General features: G+C 47.4%; 2 protein-coding genes across 2 annotated transcripts; both read left to right on the top strand.

Annotated features, from left to right (window-relative positions):
• The first annotated feature begins 39 nt into the window (after nucleotides 1-39).
• On the top strand, nucleotides 40-1082 carry LOC118513413 (ankyrin repeat family A protein 2). Its single transcript, XM_036059121.1, has 3 exons — nucleotides 40-172; nucleotides 243-530; nucleotides 592-1082. Exons 1-3 carry the CDS (start codon nucleotides 141-143, stop codon nucleotides 914-916), a joined length of 645 nt encoding a protein of 214 aa, XP_035915014.1. The 5' UTR covers nucleotides 40-140; the 3' UTR covers nucleotides 917-1082.
• Nucleotides 1083-1171: 89 nt separating this feature from the next.
• On the top strand, nucleotides 1172-15994 carry LOC118513412 (transmembrane protein 214). Its single transcript, XM_036059120.1, has 8 exons — nucleotides 1172-1646; nucleotides 1988-2825; nucleotides 3376-3674; nucleotides 3765-3910; nucleotides 12103-12414; nucleotides 12488-12610; nucleotides 12700-12830; nucleotides 14474-15994. The coding sequence occupies exons 1-8, from the start codon at nucleotides 1526-1528 to the stop codon at nucleotides 14586-14588; spliced, it is 2085 nt and encodes a 694-aa protein (XP_035915013.1). The 5' UTR covers nucleotides 1172-1525; the 3' UTR covers nucleotides 14589-15994.
• Nucleotides 15995-17112: the final 1118 nt, after the last annotated feature.

Raw genomic sequence — 17112 nt, 5'->3', positions numbered from 1 at the left:
ATTTGAAATAGAGCGTCCCTACCTTACTATATGAATCTTGGTCACGTTGACACACCCTGTCAATGTGTGTTTACCATTTGATTTAAAATGTAAATAAAGACCAGCGGACAAAACAACCCCTCAAAGAATCGCGATCCACGATGAGCTCGTCGCCCAATTCTGACGAGGATAGGTAATTTCAATTCACCAAGGCATTTTCTTTCTCCACTACCTCTATCACGGTTTTACTTTTTCTTGTACAGAAAAATCGATTTCAATCCGCTGCTGCTGGCGAGTGGCAAAAGGAAAAGTGCCTTCCTGCCCTACAAACCATCAAACACGGTGCTAACAAATCTGCAGCGCGGAAACACCGAAGCAAACATTCCCAGTGAAATTTGCCTAAATTTTCACGAAAAAACGGGCCAAGGAGAAATAACCGAGGAGCAGGTGCGAGCCGAACAGGCAGTCGATGCGGTAGATTCTGACCATTTTACACCACTACACTGGGCGTGCTATTACGGCCAGCTGGCTGCAGCCAGTATACTGATAAAGTACGTATTTTGTTTCTAAAATCTACAAACTGTTAACTACTTCAAATGGCATGCCTTTTAGGTGTGGTGCAGATGTTAACAAGCAGGCAACGGATATGATCACACCCATCCTGTTGGCCGGTGCCGGTGGGCACAACGAGATCGTACGATTGCTGGTGGACAAGGGAGCGGTTGTTAATCACATGGACATTGTGGGCAATACTGCGCTCATGTATGCGGCGGCCGGCAATCATCCGCACACTTGCAACGAGCTGTTGAACGCCGGGGCCAGCTTTACCGATACGAACGAAGATGGAGAGTCCGCCTACTCACTGGCGGTGAAAAACAATGCCAATTTAGCGCAAGCTGTGTTAGAAAATCACATCACGGCACTTTTGATGACGTGAATGATACTGAACTGCAGAGGGAATTGGTGTAATATTTTGTGATAATCAAAGAACCATCGAACAAATTCATGCGGCGTGTTCGCTAGTATTGAATGTACAACAACAAAAAATGCTTCTTGGAAGCATCTAAAACATAAATAAATCGTTATGCGGTTGTCTAAAACTATACCTACTATTATGGCACGCCCTGTAGACACGTATCGCAGCATAACAAACGGCTGTCAAACCGTATGTTTTCTCTCGTCGTCCCGCTTTGAGCGTGAATTCGTGTTCCGCGTTTTCGTTTCACCCGCTGTTTCGCTTGCAACCGCAGCACACTTTATCGAATTTCGGTGCTCGATCCATCCATTCCTTCTTTTCTGTGATAACTACAAGCTGTTGGTGATTATCTAGCAGTGCTGTTGGCTTTGTTTGGTTGTTTGTTTCTGGCCCTGTTAATCATCAACACCGGGCGGAGCATCGTTTGTGTCCATCCCTGGTTCTACTATCGCGTGTATCTCCCTTCCTTGTGCAATAGCTGGGCCTTCCTTCCGCAGTCGGCCCACGGTATAATTTAATTAGCTCCCTTTTATTTGGTCAAAACAATAAAACAAAAACGCCCCTACCGCTATGTCTTCCGACTGGGAGGTTGTTGGCAAACAGAAGAAATCCCGTAAACAGACGGGCGGCGGCGACAAAAAAACGCAATCCCAGAATGGATCCGAGAGTGCTCCAAAAATAGAAGATATGGGTAAGTTTGGAACGCCGATGGATGCGTGCAGCAAGCATGCATAGAATTAGCAGCAGAACTGACTCGCGGGATAGGCCGAATCGTGCCGGCTTCTTTTGTTGCCGGTGCCGGTGAAACATACTAACCCATTCCAATCGTGCACGCCGAACCGTGCTTAGGCTGAATCAAAATTCAGAATCGGTCGTACGTGCGGAAGCTTAGAAGATGCAGTTCAGTTGCTAGTTTGCTCTTCGTGCACGCACAGTAAAACCGGCACAGAGTTGGTTGGTAGCGATCGAGCTATAGTGATTTATCGAGAAGCAGATTCTGAAACCGTGACGATTCCGTGGCTTTATTTTTAGTTGATATGGATGAAATTTGTTCCCTGTACACCGACGTGAAGGACGATGTGTTTGCAAAGCTTCACGGCTTGAAGGACGCGGCAAACGGCGGGAAGGCCGACCCGAAAAAGACTGCTATCGCCGCGAACGGCAAGCGCACGGCAACACCTGTACGCGATCCGCAGCAGCCGGGCGGTAACAAAAGCAATCAGAAGGAACCAGAACCCGCCAAACAGACGGTTCCGTCGAAGCCAACTTACAGGAATTTGGATGCGGCCTTACGTGCGATCAGTGCCCCCGATCTGCACTCCCAGCTTACGGCCGTGAACGTGAGCTTCAAGGACAATCATTTGATGCTGCTGAAGGCGCTTACTGGTGTACTGAACGACAAGCTGCGGGTGGACGAAACGGACCCACTGTACAGCAACAAACCGGCCAGCTATCCGTACAAATCGATGCCCCAACCGTTGCGCGATGTTATCGACGATTGTATCGCGAAGGCTAACGAGGAGAATGGGAAATACTTTTACGACCTAACGCTATCGAATTTGGCCAGTGACATGAACAAGGGTTTACCCTATCTGGGCCACAAGCTAATACTGCAGGCAATAGCGATCCACTATCCGGCGGCGTGCGTTAACAATCTGGCCCGCAATGCAATCCTGCGCAATTCGTACCAGAATCGTAACAATATCGGGCTCAGCTTACTGTGGGCTTTAGGGCAGGGTGGGTACAGTGATCTGGACGTGGGGCTGAAGGTGTGGCAGGACATTATGGTGCCGGTGATGGAACTGAAAAACTACAACCGGTACACGTGTGAGTACGTACAGCGTATCCTGAAGCTGCATCGATCGCACAGGTGAGTTTTCGCATTTTAAACCAATAATTATCTAATGGAGCTCTTACACTGTTAAAAACAACTGCTTCGGCTAGGAGATTAATAAGTGGAGGCTCAAAAATTGGTCAAAGCACTTTTTTTTTCGTCGATTATGATCGTGTCGGTTTGTTGGAAAATATAGAGTGTTTACCCTAGTGCGTAGCTCACCGTAAGCCCTAGAACATCAATCTTTCCACAGAAAAGAGATTAATGGGTTTCGTCGTTCGTTCTTTGTCTTAAACCGGTGTTGTAATCCTCCCGTTCCGTCACGGTAGCCCTTTTCGAACCACAACCTGTTGTTCGCTGCCCGAAACGTTACGAAATGTGGATCACATTTCAGCTCGCTCTCCACAGCTGCCGAGTTTGGTATTTTTATTGAATGCCAATACGGACCCAATGTGCCGTCGCGATACTGATGCGAATCCATAAACTTCAGTTCAAAGCTACCCCGAAAAGACCGATCCTTCCATACTAAACCCGCCACCCCACCGCATCGCAACCTATTGTGTTGACTGTTTGTGCTTATTTATAGACTCAACCTAGGCGGCAGCGAGTTCCTCACCATCCTGAGCTCATTGACGACGCAGCCGAAAGCGAACCGGGAGCTGGATGAAGCCGCCCAACTGCTGGTCGAACGGTACGTGTTTAGCGCGCCGAAAGCATCGGCCACGTTTGCGATGCTGTTCAAGAACGTCTCCTTCATCACGCGACCGGAAATGATTTACTACGGGCTGGCGCTGTGCCTTTTGGAAGATCCTGAAAGTGCTGCCGTGTGGTTGGGTCTGTACCGGCAGAATGTGGAAACTTCGCTCGCAATTTTGAGCTACCTAAGTGAGTACGAAAACGAGTTTAAACATCGCTGGTGTTTGAAATGGTTGTGTAGGTGCTTATCCAAGCGTACCATGCGGTTCTTGTTCACAGATACTTCGACTCAAAAATATTGTAGTAAACTATTAGGGGAGGATCACTTTATCAGATTTTTATCGGACGTGGATAAGCTGAACGAAGAACTACTACAGTCGAAGAAGAAACCGGAAGGACTGAAAACGGTCACAAGTATACTCAAGGTAAGATAATTTTAAAATAATGTATTATAAATAATATTGCGATACGCTCGGTTTTTGGTAAAAATCGTGAATGAATTTCGTACGCTCTGAGCGTTGAGCGGTACTGTCTATGCATTTGTAGTTTGTGCAACTGCCAGCCGATCTGCTAGACCCCAGCATGGGTTGCTAAATGATTGGTTTGGAAAAAGAGGAAAAACGTTTAATTGTATCAGATTAATTTGATTCATACTGTATCATTTAATTTTAATTTTATGGCTCAATTTACACATTTACAAAAACATTTGCGATAAAGGACAACACAATCCCCCGTACTGATCCTTTCCCATTCAAACGAACCGTCACACCGTCCATAATCACGTTTAAATTCAATTCAACTTCAACCATCGCGTGTAAACCTAATCGCTTGACGTTTGCGGCTGCCAACTCGAAAGCCGTTTTGACAACACGACGGTTTACCTCCCTGTCCCTGCCCCAGGACTCCGCACCCCTCCCTTGAAAACCAACAATTCGGTCGTTAACAGCATTTTTTTTTCACAACGCACAGTTGATTTTCTGCTTGTGCATCGTGAAGCCACGCATTTTGTCGTTGCCGATTTTTTCTTCGCACACCTTTCCAACGACGGAAAACTGCTAGGTTTAGCTTGTTTAGGCCCCCCCCAAACACTACACGGTTGCTACGGTTGGTTAAATGCGTGCGTTTTGCCCCCAAAACGAAGGATATATATTGGTGATAAAGAACTTTCCTCCGCTTTCCACGCTAATCGCGACGGGTGGTTGAACAGAAACCGCTTGCACGCCGCGTAATAGCGTGCCGAAAGGGACAGGAGGGGTGCCAATGGTGCCGACGCGATGACGATGATGATGATGTGCGCTGCTCAATGTAACTCCGCGCGGGTCGATTGACCATTTTCATTGATCGTGTAAATGATTCGTGTTGTGTGTGCGTGTGTGATTGCTGCGATTCAATTTTCCCAGCAGCTTCCCTCGCCTAAACGTGCGCGTGTGTGTGTGGCTGCGTGTGCGTGTGTATTACCTCCGCCCCTGGGTGGACAGAGAGACAACGGAACTGCAACGCTTTCCGGAGGACGCCAGCATACCTTCATAAAAAAGGAAAATGCCACGAAGAAATTCACCTTCCAACGGCACACGTTGTCAATGATGTTGTGTATGTGTGCGTGTGTGTGTGTGTGCACGTAGTGTGAGCATCCGGCAAAAGTGTGTCCGGGAATCAAGAGGAGCCTGAAAGCAGAAACCTGCCCCGTGATCTCCTAAAACTGGTCCAGAACCCCCCTAGCTTTGCGGGCGGCATGTGTTCTATCCTTTCATGCGTTTTGTACGGCACGGGTGGGAAAAATCGATACGTCACGAACATCCCCCTCCTTACCCGCCGTATGCCAGGAGGAGGAACTGAGAAGAAAATTTGACTTTCATACGTCGGAGCAGGGCTATCAATTCGTTCTGGCACTGGATTTTGAATTCAAAGATGAAATGTGTTATTCAAGACGACTCCTTGCTAATTGAGCCCTTTCAGAGGGCGGTAATAGTACGCACTAGCACTGTGGAAATGTGCTTGGCGCGCAGATACAAGACAACAAGAGAGTTTTTCCAAACCAGGCGACAGTAACCTACTTTCCACAGATAACATTTTCTCACCAAAAATCACCTAGATGTATGTGTGTGTGCGTGTATGTGCTACTGTACTGCCCATACCTTAAAGCAAGTGCACTAAGCCGGCTGATGGTAAGGTATTGTAGGCCCAACTGCATGATCAGTTTTCTTTGCGATCAGAGCAGGCATGTACGGAATGAGTAGTAGTACGCGTTTACATGCGAAATGTGATGGTTTGCGTGTATGGTACGACTTCCTCACCCACCCCACCGGTAGTTATGCATGCACCCGTACTGTAACTGCACCCCACCGTACCCCTCTGACGAGCCCGTGTGTTGATTTAATGTGAGAACTAACAATCGGCCGTCAGTGTTTCGTGCCGCCGGCCCCAGGGTATGGGCGGATTTCACATCTCGTATCCGTGTGCTTACTTTCTTCTGGGAGGTGGCGAGCCTTCTACATCCCGGACCGAGCCTACTACTGGGTACACCGGTTGTTTAACACATAGCAACCACCACCCTGCCCCGTGTTTTGTACAGCGTGTCTGCTCTAGCCCACCGGGGTACGCACAGCATGCTATGAAATTTGTCTCGTAGTAAGCAAATCTTCACCACGCAAACGTGCAAGAAAGAGAAAAAGGAAAATAATCTTTCCGAGGCTTCTGAATGTTTTGAGTTGTGTGCTGCTGTTATCACTTTCTTTTATCTTGTGCAGTGGTGCATACTTTTAAGTGTGAAGGTTGCTGACCTCCGCCTCGATCGAAGGTATGCTCGAATCGCCATGAGAATGTGTTCCTTATGTAATGGGAATCCCGAAAAAACTCTATAAACTTTTTCGTAAAAAGTTCGATAGTACTAAACTTACCATGATTAAACTTATACAAATACGCATATCCAAACACGCATACATAGACAAGCGCTTACTAAAGTCTCGCGCAGCATCGCGGCGAAATAGAGATCGCGTGGCGTACCCCACATCAACGAGAGAAGACGACGTCTGGACATTGGCTACGCGATCACACCGGCTCACATACGCGAAGCAGGATTTCTCTTGCATATCTTCACACAGACACACGCACACACACACACACACACACACACTTTCTTGTTCCGTCTTCTTCACTCACCACTTTATCGCTTCTTTCAGCTCATCGGTTGCTAGATCGTTTCACCCGTAGAAGATGATAGTTGACCGAACCAAACCTGTCGCGTCTGCGGGCACCCCGATGGATCTTCGAAAAGTCTACGGGGTTGGTTGCCACGGTTGCGATTCCAAGGCGTTTTTGAGAACCTAGGGAACAGTTCCCCGTGTGTCTGTGTGCGCGAAAGCAAAGATACCGTTAAATAATCGACGCCAGCAACCGGAGAGGGGATGATGCGTGTGGCTGCAAAACGTGGTTTGCGGCCAAAGTCGCGATTTCTTACCAATTTGCCGTTTCGTTTTTCCTTCTTACGTCAAATCCACTTCGTAAAAGGAAGAGCCATTGGCCGGGGACCGGCTGGCAGCTCATTTACTGCCGGTAGGTCTCGATAATGGCTAATGCCATTACGTGGTAGGCCGGGTGCGAACGTGACGATATTTGGCATGCAGAAATTATTCACCGGCGGCACTAACCGTGCTACGGTCGCCGGCCGTGGCTGTGTGATGTTCGTAGCCGATTAGAAAGTGCATCGGGCATAATGGTGGCTTGGTGGTGAAGCTTGAAACCTGTAAACAGACAACACTTTGCGGTGTTCCTGTGTATGATGTCAACCGGTCATATAGTATGGTCGGTAAGGCACATCTTAAGAACACACTGGACAATTTTCACACAAATTGTGCGACTTTTTAAATTTTTTCCAGCAGCTTTGGAAAGAATGTTTTTCTTCGGACGCCCCATATGTTGCTGTGTATCCGATGCCAATATTTGAAAATCTCGTTGAAAGACACCGAATTCAAAGGTTCAATCCAACTTTTGAACATATATCTTTAGTTGAGTGTTTCGTGGTCAGTTATAAAAAAATGCAAAGAATTCTGCACTTCAAATGATTTCTATAAGTTCCTATAAGCAAAAATGTCCCATCAGCCGAAAAAGCTAGACATGTTTGATATAGACATCACGATCGGTTTTCAGATCTCCCAGTGTGGAGTAGAAGCTAGTTTGATCTTGCATTTAGTCATTATACTTTTTGTAATTGTAGATCAAATACGAAGAAGAATTTTAATAAAAAAAACACACACATCCAGGGGGATAGGAATGGCAGGGCAAGGCCCGCAAAGGTTGTAGTGTCAAAAGGAGATGATAGAGGAATTAATCTATATAAAATTGTAAACTAATCTTTGCTGAAGGTGATGATCATGATTTTTTAACTATATTAATTGAAGCCTTCCACGAACAAAGCTAGATACAATTTTAGCATTTAGTGTAAAGTAATGCTCCTTAGAAAATGATCATTGTGCGATTGATGATGTATTCCTGCCGTTCGAACGGCATGGTTTTGCGAGTGGGTGTGAATCTTGCGATTGTAATGGTACCAGACTCAACCTTCGCACTGAACAGTCGTCTCGCACCTCGAAAAGATGATCAAATCCAACACACAACAACACAGCCATGCACGTCAACGATAATTTGTGCTTACTGCTTGAGCGCAGATTTTGACGACGTATCGCACCGGAGATTATTACTCGTAAACAGAGTTTATTTATTGATGGTTTAACCTTTGGTACCGCAGTCCTTTTCCCCGTGTTGCCTCGGATAACATCGAATCGGTGATCGAGATCGAGATAATGCTTTGTCCACGTTTCCCGCAACAAATCGCAAACCGCCAGCCAGCCAGCCTGTACATTAACCACAGTAACAGGCCACAGATTCGTGTGCGAAACAGCTGTTTTCGGTCAAACAGTCGAAACAGTGATGTGGCCGTTTCCGAATGGTCGAACTGCATCGGGGTGGTGCGTGATAAGACAGCTAGCGCGATTGATACCAAGCTGCAAGTGTGGAGTGGTGTGGCCGCTTCCCTAGTGGCGCACTGATAACAAAAGCACCACACCGGGATGCAATCGAAAGCGAAATTGGAAAATTGTAACAAAAACGCTTACCGGCCGCGTGGCACTTTTGCTCGATAGAAAGGACTGGAAGCAGGGGGTGAAGCGAACGCTACCGATCACGACAAGTCCGGCTTAAGTTTTCAATTAATTTTAAAAGCAATTTACGCATAATAATAACAAACTTATTGTATGATCAACTGTAAGCTAACGTTTAAGCTGACACATTTTTGCTTCATAAATTTGGCACACTTAAATGAGCAAAAGCAAAACTGATGATGCCATCAATTTATTGGTGTCGAACACACGCTTCCGTCGGTTCAGTGCGAATGACATGATTGTAAAAAACAAAAAGCAAAATCGTTTCAACCGATGCCAGTGCACTGCGTTCCATAGCGGGGTCTGAACAAGTGTCGTCGAAGGGTTCCCTTTTTGAGGAACTCGTACTTGGTTCGCTGGACGAATTCTAGAGCAAGGATGTGAGGCGCTTTTAGAAAGGATCTTTTTTTGTGGCGCAGAAAAGTTTTTGGGAAGATAAATGCAGTTTTTTCAATAACAGTCTGAGCTTACACAGCCAAAGCACGTTCATTGTAATTCCCGTACAAGTACCGGTTTGTATGTGAAGCTTTGCAACCTACCGTTTCTCGAGGCTTTACAAGCGTAATTTACGCCCTTGGCGTACTTACGTAATGAGTGCCGCCGTTAACGTGCACGTACTACTACTCATAGAGAGCGCGAGACACAAAAAGAGGGGGGAAAACGTTTCCACTCCCACCGATTGGGGTTCGAATCAAACGATATATTAGGGTTTTATGCGTATGATGATCGGGTCTGGCGCATCGACAGCAGCATCATCACCTATGCTGTGCTGTGGTGCGTGCGCATGATCGATCGATTAATCGATAAAGATGTTATCTGAACGGAGCTAACGTGCGATTGGCAAATCTGGGTGAGGTGACGAAGTTTTATAAATAAACCACCCTGCTACGCACTTTTTAAATGCTGCACGGTATCGATTTAAATAAATCGCAGCTCAGCGGGAAGAAATATCGATTCGATCATGGCGATCATGACGATCGAGCAAAGTCGGTAAACGACGATCGCAGCTTTTGCTTCCAATTTGTATATTGTTGCGGTTGCACTACAGACATAATTCAAATAACGTACAAATATTTAATGAGAGTAATTAGATCAGCAGAGAAATTTGTAATCATTGCAAAGAACTAGGTCTTCACACGACAGGACCGGGGTTCAAATCCTATCTGGGCCATTCCGCCCACAGTGGGGACTGACTATCCAACTATGCGATATCAATAAGTCTAGTAAGCCAGGTAAGAGGTATGAAGAAGAAGCAGGCACCGTCCAAGGCCTTTCGGCGTGTGGTTTCATCCCTTGGGTGCGCTGTCTGTCTTTACTGAAGTAACTTCATTGAAGTGTAGTCTCACGATCATGTCTTGTTACTATGAGGGCTAATAAGACTCCTTCTTCTTCCTTTGCACTACAACCTCGAGAGATCTCGGCCTGCCTCCATTTCTGGCTTTCTGTGACTTAATTTTACCCGTAGCAAGGTAGTCAAGCCCTGCGTACGGGGAGACGGTCTGGATGGAATTTGGACCCGGGTCCTGCCGTGTGAAGACCGGCGCCGATGTCGCCTCGGCCACCGCCCCTCCTGGAATAAGACTCCTTAAGCGCACAAAAACCTTCAACGACAGCTATTCACTCCAGAATAAATGGCCAGTGGTATAGTACAATAGACAAGCTGGTTGATGCGATTGATATTAGATTCAGCGCCAGAGACAGTCAAAATAAGTCCCGAGAGATAGTCCTTTATGGTACAAATCGTCGCTACCACGCCTCTTCTCTCCTTGTGGACAGCCTCAAAGGACTTTATGGGCTGGGTGGTACGGTTTCATTCTCATGACATGACTCGCTGCATGATGGTGAAATCACTATACACCTCGTAGAGGGCCTCCATTGTTCTTTCCCACATACGGCGCCCAAAAATCCTTCTGAGCATCTTTCTCCCACACTCGGCTTCGTCAGACGGTTACGTTAGTCTCAGCTCAGCTTGTGCGTCGTGCAGATATTATGAGCGAAAAAAGTTTCCTCAGCCTTTAGTATGACCCCTTACCCCTAACTCAAAATCATTGTTGTTATATTTGAGGATGTTTGTCCCCAGATAAATGAAGTTTCTGTGAAAGTTGTTTGGAGCGGTCCGGTGGCCGAGGCGATAGAGGCACCGGTCTTTACACGGCAGGATATTGGATTAAATCCCATCTGAATCGCATCCCCGTACGTAGGACTGATTGATCCAGTGACGGGTGAGACCAAGTCACAGAAAGCCAGAAGATAGTTTTCAGCTATCTCTTCGGTGAATGGGGACAGTTGAAAATTGGCCTTTCAAATATGTTTTCTACAACAATCTACAAGTTGTTCCCCTTCGACTTTAAGACACCGTTGTCTCTTCGTCCGCTCTTGTTGTGATGCCCTGCTGCGATGGATCGTTCCGGCTCCCGGTGAGTCTAGTTTGCAAATGATTAGCGAATCGTTTAGCAGCAGCAAGGGAGGCAATGTGGATGCAATCCTTTGCCCCTTTCCGCCCTATTCTACCTGCCCCAATAAGGCTCTCCTGCCTCCTCCACGGCACCTCCACACCACGATAATGTTAATCGGAGGCTAAAATTCATCCTTCTAAAACACTGCACGCAGCGCAGTTAAACTTGTCCTTTCGGTCGAGCATGACGATGGGGCACAAACAAGTGCACACACACACACACACACACACACACACACACACACACACACACACACTTCCGCCGTCGTTCGATGAAGCGATCATAATGGTTCGATGGTATGCACGTGATACATAACCTCGTGGAGCCTTCTCATCGCCTTTATATGATCTTCATGCGTTGCAAGAAGTAGCTTTAATTCATTGCTTGCGGTTTGCCAGCTCGATCAAACACGTCTTCAAACAAATAGCTAGTTCCTTCCGATAGCTACGCAAGAACACACCGCCGCAGCAGCACGGCGATATCATCGTCAAGAATCGTTTGCTTTCGCCGCGGAAACCAATCCCGATTCGCCGTTGTTTGATTATTGTTTGGTGTCGTTTTTGTACTTAACATTTGCACTTCCCTCCCACAAATTAGTTGCATTCCCCCCTCTTGGTCGTGAAACTGTGCATTCCATTTACCTCGTTCGTGTGTAAAGTTGTGGTATTTGATCGTGCAGTGTAAAGTGTAAAGTGTGTAATCGATTTTTCGTACATACATCCCATCGAGAGAGAGCGAGAGGGAGCAAGATCGTACATTAGGAGTTATTTACATATATAGAAGAGCCAAACCAGAACGTCCCCGTCTCGGCAATAACCATGGCCTCGAAGTCGTCCGCTGACAAGAAAACCCAAAAACAGAAGCCGCAAAACGCTAACCAAAACCAAACCCAGAAGAAGGTAACTGTCGTGGGGGGTGCATTTATTTAGTTTAAACATTAGATACACATTTTGTATATAATCGTACTAAATATGTGTTGTTCTCCTTCTGCGTTTCAATTCGCAGGAAGTTCAGGGCAAATCGAAGAAGAAGCAATCGTCCAAAGCGAGCAGTAAATCTTCTTCCTCGGTGACGTCCGTCCTCTGCAGCTTCCTGCTGGCCACATTCCTGCTGTTCGGTGTTACAGGCGCCCTCATAGGCTACGACACGTACCGGGCCGGCGGCAAGTTCGAGGCTTCGTTCACCGGCCAGACGCTGAAGCAGGCGGGCCTGCTGCCGGCAGTACAGGACGCATGGACCTGCACGATGAAGTACAGTGCCCGCGGCTACAAGTGGGCCGAAGCAAACGTACCGGTGTACTATCAGGCTACCAGCAAGGTAAGCCCCCGGTCGTGCGTTTCTCGTGACGCGATGTGAACCCTCCTCCATTAACCTCCTCCCTCTGTTCCAGGCCCTTGGACCATACGTAGAATTTTCGATAGATTTTGGTAAAGTTCTCTGGAATGGCACGAAGAAGGGTTTCGCCAATGCTAAGCTGCTGGTCGAACAGAAGCTACCAGTGGTGGCCAATTTTGTAAGTAGTACCCGGAAACAGCCACAATACACCAAGCGGAAGGGACAGTGTGAAGGAACTGTTTCTCATCTTCCTTTCTTTTGCTTCAGATCGAACAGTACGCACCGGGACTGCCGAAGAAGATCGGGGATGCTTCATGCTTGCTGTGTGACACCGTGAGCACCTTCGCGGTCAATGCGTACAAGCATACGTACGAGTTCTTCAAAACACAGGTGTTTGTGTAAGTGTGTCGCTTCGCGCTTGGCAGTTGCAGAAAAAGCTTCGTTTGGTGCATCTTTCTTTTGGGTCGCTCTGAGCTTTTTCTTCTCTGACCAAGGCTTGTAAAGAGTAGCTTTGAGCGTAGGAAGTTAGGGAACATTCGACGGAAATTGTACCATCCTTGGTGCGGCAATCCTGAGCCATAGATGTCTTGATCATCAACGGCATTCCCGCTTCAGTGCTGAACGACTCTAGAGAGGTGTTGGGTCCCACATTGACGCGCGCCTTTTCGCGAGGTCGGTTAGTATGGGAGTTTTTCCCTCGCTTTGGAAATCAGCCTGCTTTGATTCCGATCTTCAAGAAAGGATGTCGCACTAGCCCATCCAATTACCGAGCCATCTCTATCCTTTGTGCTGCGTCCTAAGTCGTGTCGAGGTATGCTCTCTTCAATCCTTCCTATCGTCCACTCGCGTATCCCTTCTTCCCAGCACTTGAATGCTGGTAGACAGGCTGACGTGTCATGTACACGGACTTCAAAGCTGTGTTCGATTGCTTGCCTGGATAAGCTGAAACGCTTAGGTTTCGGTGGTTCACTGCTTCTCTGGTTCTGTTCCTTTCTGAAGGACCGCACCTACAGGGTAAGGGTCGATGGTGTGCTCTCCGATCCTTGCGCAGGCAAGTCAGGGGTTCATCAGGGCTCCTCTAACGGGCTCATCCTTTATGTTGAAAAATGCTGCGCAATCTCGTTCGGCCGCTCTCACAACAAGCAACTATATAGCTACCAGCTCGGTGGCCTATCACTCCCACGAGTCACTCTGGTAAAGGACCTTGGTGTGTGGCTCGATGACAAACTGTCTTTTGAGCCACATATCAACTCAGCCCTCGAGCGGGCCTCATCACCCGAATGGCGTCTACGGTCCGTGATCCGTTGTGCTTGAAGACGTTGTATTGCTGCTGGGTCCGTCCTATCTTGAACTACGCCAGCGTCGTTTGGTCCCCAGCAGGTGTCGCCTCTATGGATAGGATAAACGAGCACGGTCCCCAGTGCTGCTTCTCCTCCATACTCGACACGGTGTCAGTTGATGGGACTGGTTGGCTGAAACGATCGTCATTGTCAGGCGCGCAGGCTATTTATTTGCCAACATTGACTCTCCTAACCTCCTGGCGGCCTTACCCATTTACATTCCATCCTACCCCGCTGGCACGTTTGCCCTCCACTCCTCCCATCCCATTGCGACGCTCGCGGTTTTCTCAAAATGACCTTTGGATGTGCGCATTATCTGACTTCAATGCAGTAGGTGATTTGTTTGGCCACAGTAATACCTTTACTTCATCCCTGTTCCCTTGTTGTGTTTACCTTGTCCAGTTTAAAATAAATATTAATAATGTTCCTCCGTCTTGTCCACCGGATGGTTTGATAAGATTCTCCGATAGAGGATTGCCTCAAATCTGCTCAACTCAATTTTGAGTCTGATCACTGATCGTGGATCGCAGATCGTGTCATAGGAATTTTCCGCATTTCAATTTTTTTTGGTCCATCTTTTAAAAGCTTTCCTCTGCTACGTTTGTTTGTTTTGAGCGTTGGTTGCAATTTTGCTTTGAAGCTGATGCACGATTGTTCTAAGCCTCTAACGCGTTTGCTTTCTCCATCCAATATCCGTACAGTGGGAAACTTTCCATGGAAAGCTTGGGAAAAGCCTTCAACAGTACCCAACAGGCTGCTGCACTGTACTATAGTTGGTTCAACGATCAGGTGGATTTCTACGCCAAACTCAAGTAGAACGAGCGTCATACCGTCAGCAGTAGCAGCAGCAGCAGCAGCAGCAGCAACCACAACAGCAAGCACAGCCGCTACCGCCACAATATCCCCTAATCGAGCTCCTTGGCGCAGCACCGGAGAGCGCTGCTGTGTTTTCCGACGACGGTACTGCGATTGTTCCGTCACCACCAACGTCATCATTACCATCGTACGAACCGCGCAGCAGCTTAAGCTAGGGCAAAGGAGCGTTAGGGGATGGGAAAGTGTGTATCATTTAGGGAAAGTGAAAAGTGTGTGTGTGTGTGTGTGTGTGTGTGTGTAATTGTTTCTAGCAATAAGAAAATGAGCGAGAGTAGGGACCGAGACACATTAAAAGTCATATGTACGTACGTACACAAAGCGGACGACGAAACCGGGGGGCGGGTTGATCATCTTCCGCTGCAATTCAAATGCTTAACACGTGGGAAGGAGCAGTCAGCTCACTCGCCATCAAACCCGCAAGGGACGGAGAATTTTCCTTTTTAATCCTCACCCGGAAGGAGTGATCCTCACTCTAGACTGTGTGTCTGTATTGTGCGTACGTATTTTGGTATGTTTGCTGTATGCGTGTGCGTATGTGTGTGTTTGTTTGCGTTAAGCTCGTTAGTGAGTGTTTCATACAATCAACATCATCCATCTGTCCCCTCCAACCCCTTAAGCCCGCCCCCCCCCCCCCTCTCCCTCACACATGTCCTGTCTGCATACTAGTATGTGTGCATTTTGTTTAGTGTTAAATAATGACCTTGGAAGGAACAAAAATCGCACGGGGGACAGACTGAGACACGGGACACAGTGGCAAGCAATTTAATTTGATGCGTGGCAAGACAAAGAAAGACGAACGATCGAACGTGTAAATGAGCCATAAAGTAAAACAAACTCCCCCCCCCCACTCCTTTTTTGTACGGCTGCTAGCTAGTGAAGAGACAAGGAAAAATGCGTCAGTCAACATGCAGAGATGCATAGAGGCAAAGATTGTGTAAAGTGTAGCGTTTCCCCCCCGAGAGGCGGGTGGGGACGCTTTCTCAGATAGACAGACTTTTTTTAAAAAAATATTCTTTTTCTTTCTAATTTAAGAACCAATACTACTCACACACACACACACACGTACACTCACGCATTGTAAAACGCATCAACAAGTCAATAATGGGCGCTGTATGTTAAATGAAACGTTGATTGAAACAACAATAGCTCGCGCAACTCTCTCTCTCTCTCTCTCTGTTTCTGTGTGAGCGAAAGTGTTAAGCCGATCCTTCAATCTGCCCCATACCCTCCACCCACTCCCCCACTCCGTTCATATGGTTAACCACCATCGGCAGCATGATGTCGGATCAAAATTCATACCATGAAACCAGCGCGAAAGAGACATTAAAATTGAACTACAAACTGAGGATGATGATGTTGCTGGTGGATATGATCCGCCGTTACGAATTTGGTTCATGATGACTGGTTTGCCATAGTAGGACAAGGCTAGAGGGTTAGAGGAGTTGCAGTGAGCTCGTTAGCTGGATCAAGTGGAGCCAGACCTGAGGAAGATCGGGTGGAGGAGTGTAGCCATGGACCGTATTTCGGATTGGACACCAGGCCATGTCTTTAAGACTTGCTCGATAGGAGCAGGCCAAGAAAGAAAAAGAAGAAGAAGAAGAACAGTCCTACTACTCACATACACGCCTCTAAGACATGGACTCTGTCTAAAATTGACGAAACCTTCTTAACCACGTTCGAGAGGAAGATGCTCAGAAGGATTTTTGGCCCCGTATGTGTGGACGATGGACAATGGACGAGCTCTACGAACTGAGCGATGATCTCACCATCGTGCAGCGAATTAGACTCGTCAGGCTCCGGTGTGCTAGTCATGTCATGAAAGTGACACCAGACGATCCAGCCCGCTAGGTCCTTATGGGCCGTCTACACGAACAAAGGAGGCGTGGTAGGACCAAACAGAGATGGAGTGAAGACGTAAGTGCCCCCACAGGAACGGCCGGGATAATCGATCGGTAGACGAAGGTGCTGGACCGCTGGACGCTGGAGCTTTATCTAGGATTGCTGCAGCAGGCCAAGGCCCTGCCACAGAGATACTACCTAGAGTTGAGGCGCCGGATAAGTAAGAAATATGCCCAGAACGCGCATATTTTCCTCATATACAAGAGGGGAGAAAAGCTACTGAAATGCCACATAGCCATAGTAGAAGACGGCAGAGCGGTAGGTATGCTTTTAACATATCCTCGTTGACCTCAGCCAAGTTCGCAATCCTTTTGTGAATTACCAATACCACCAAAGAGGCCACGCGAGACCCGGAAATTGAAAACTTCGAAGGACCGTCTCCTAAGAGTCGCTGCTGATTCTGGCAAAAGCTAATGCCCTAGACATCATTATTTTGGAGGCTCACCCAGGTAGTGTAACTAGTGGCACTAAACCTCGGGCAGGAGATTAATGAGGCGAATGTTGCCGGCCGCTACAACAGAAATAACTCGCGACGACGATATAGGACTTTTATAGTACTTCTCCG

Source organism: Anopheles stephensi, chromosome 3 (assembly GCF_013141755.1).
Source record: "Anopheles stephensi strain Indian chromosome 3, UCI_ANSTEP_V1.0, whole genome shotgun sequence".
NCBI classification, from domain to species: Eukaryota; Metazoa; Arthropoda; class Insecta; order Diptera; family Culicidae; genus Anopheles; species Anopheles stephensi.
This window is presented reverse-complemented; position numbering and strand designations above follow the sequence as displayed.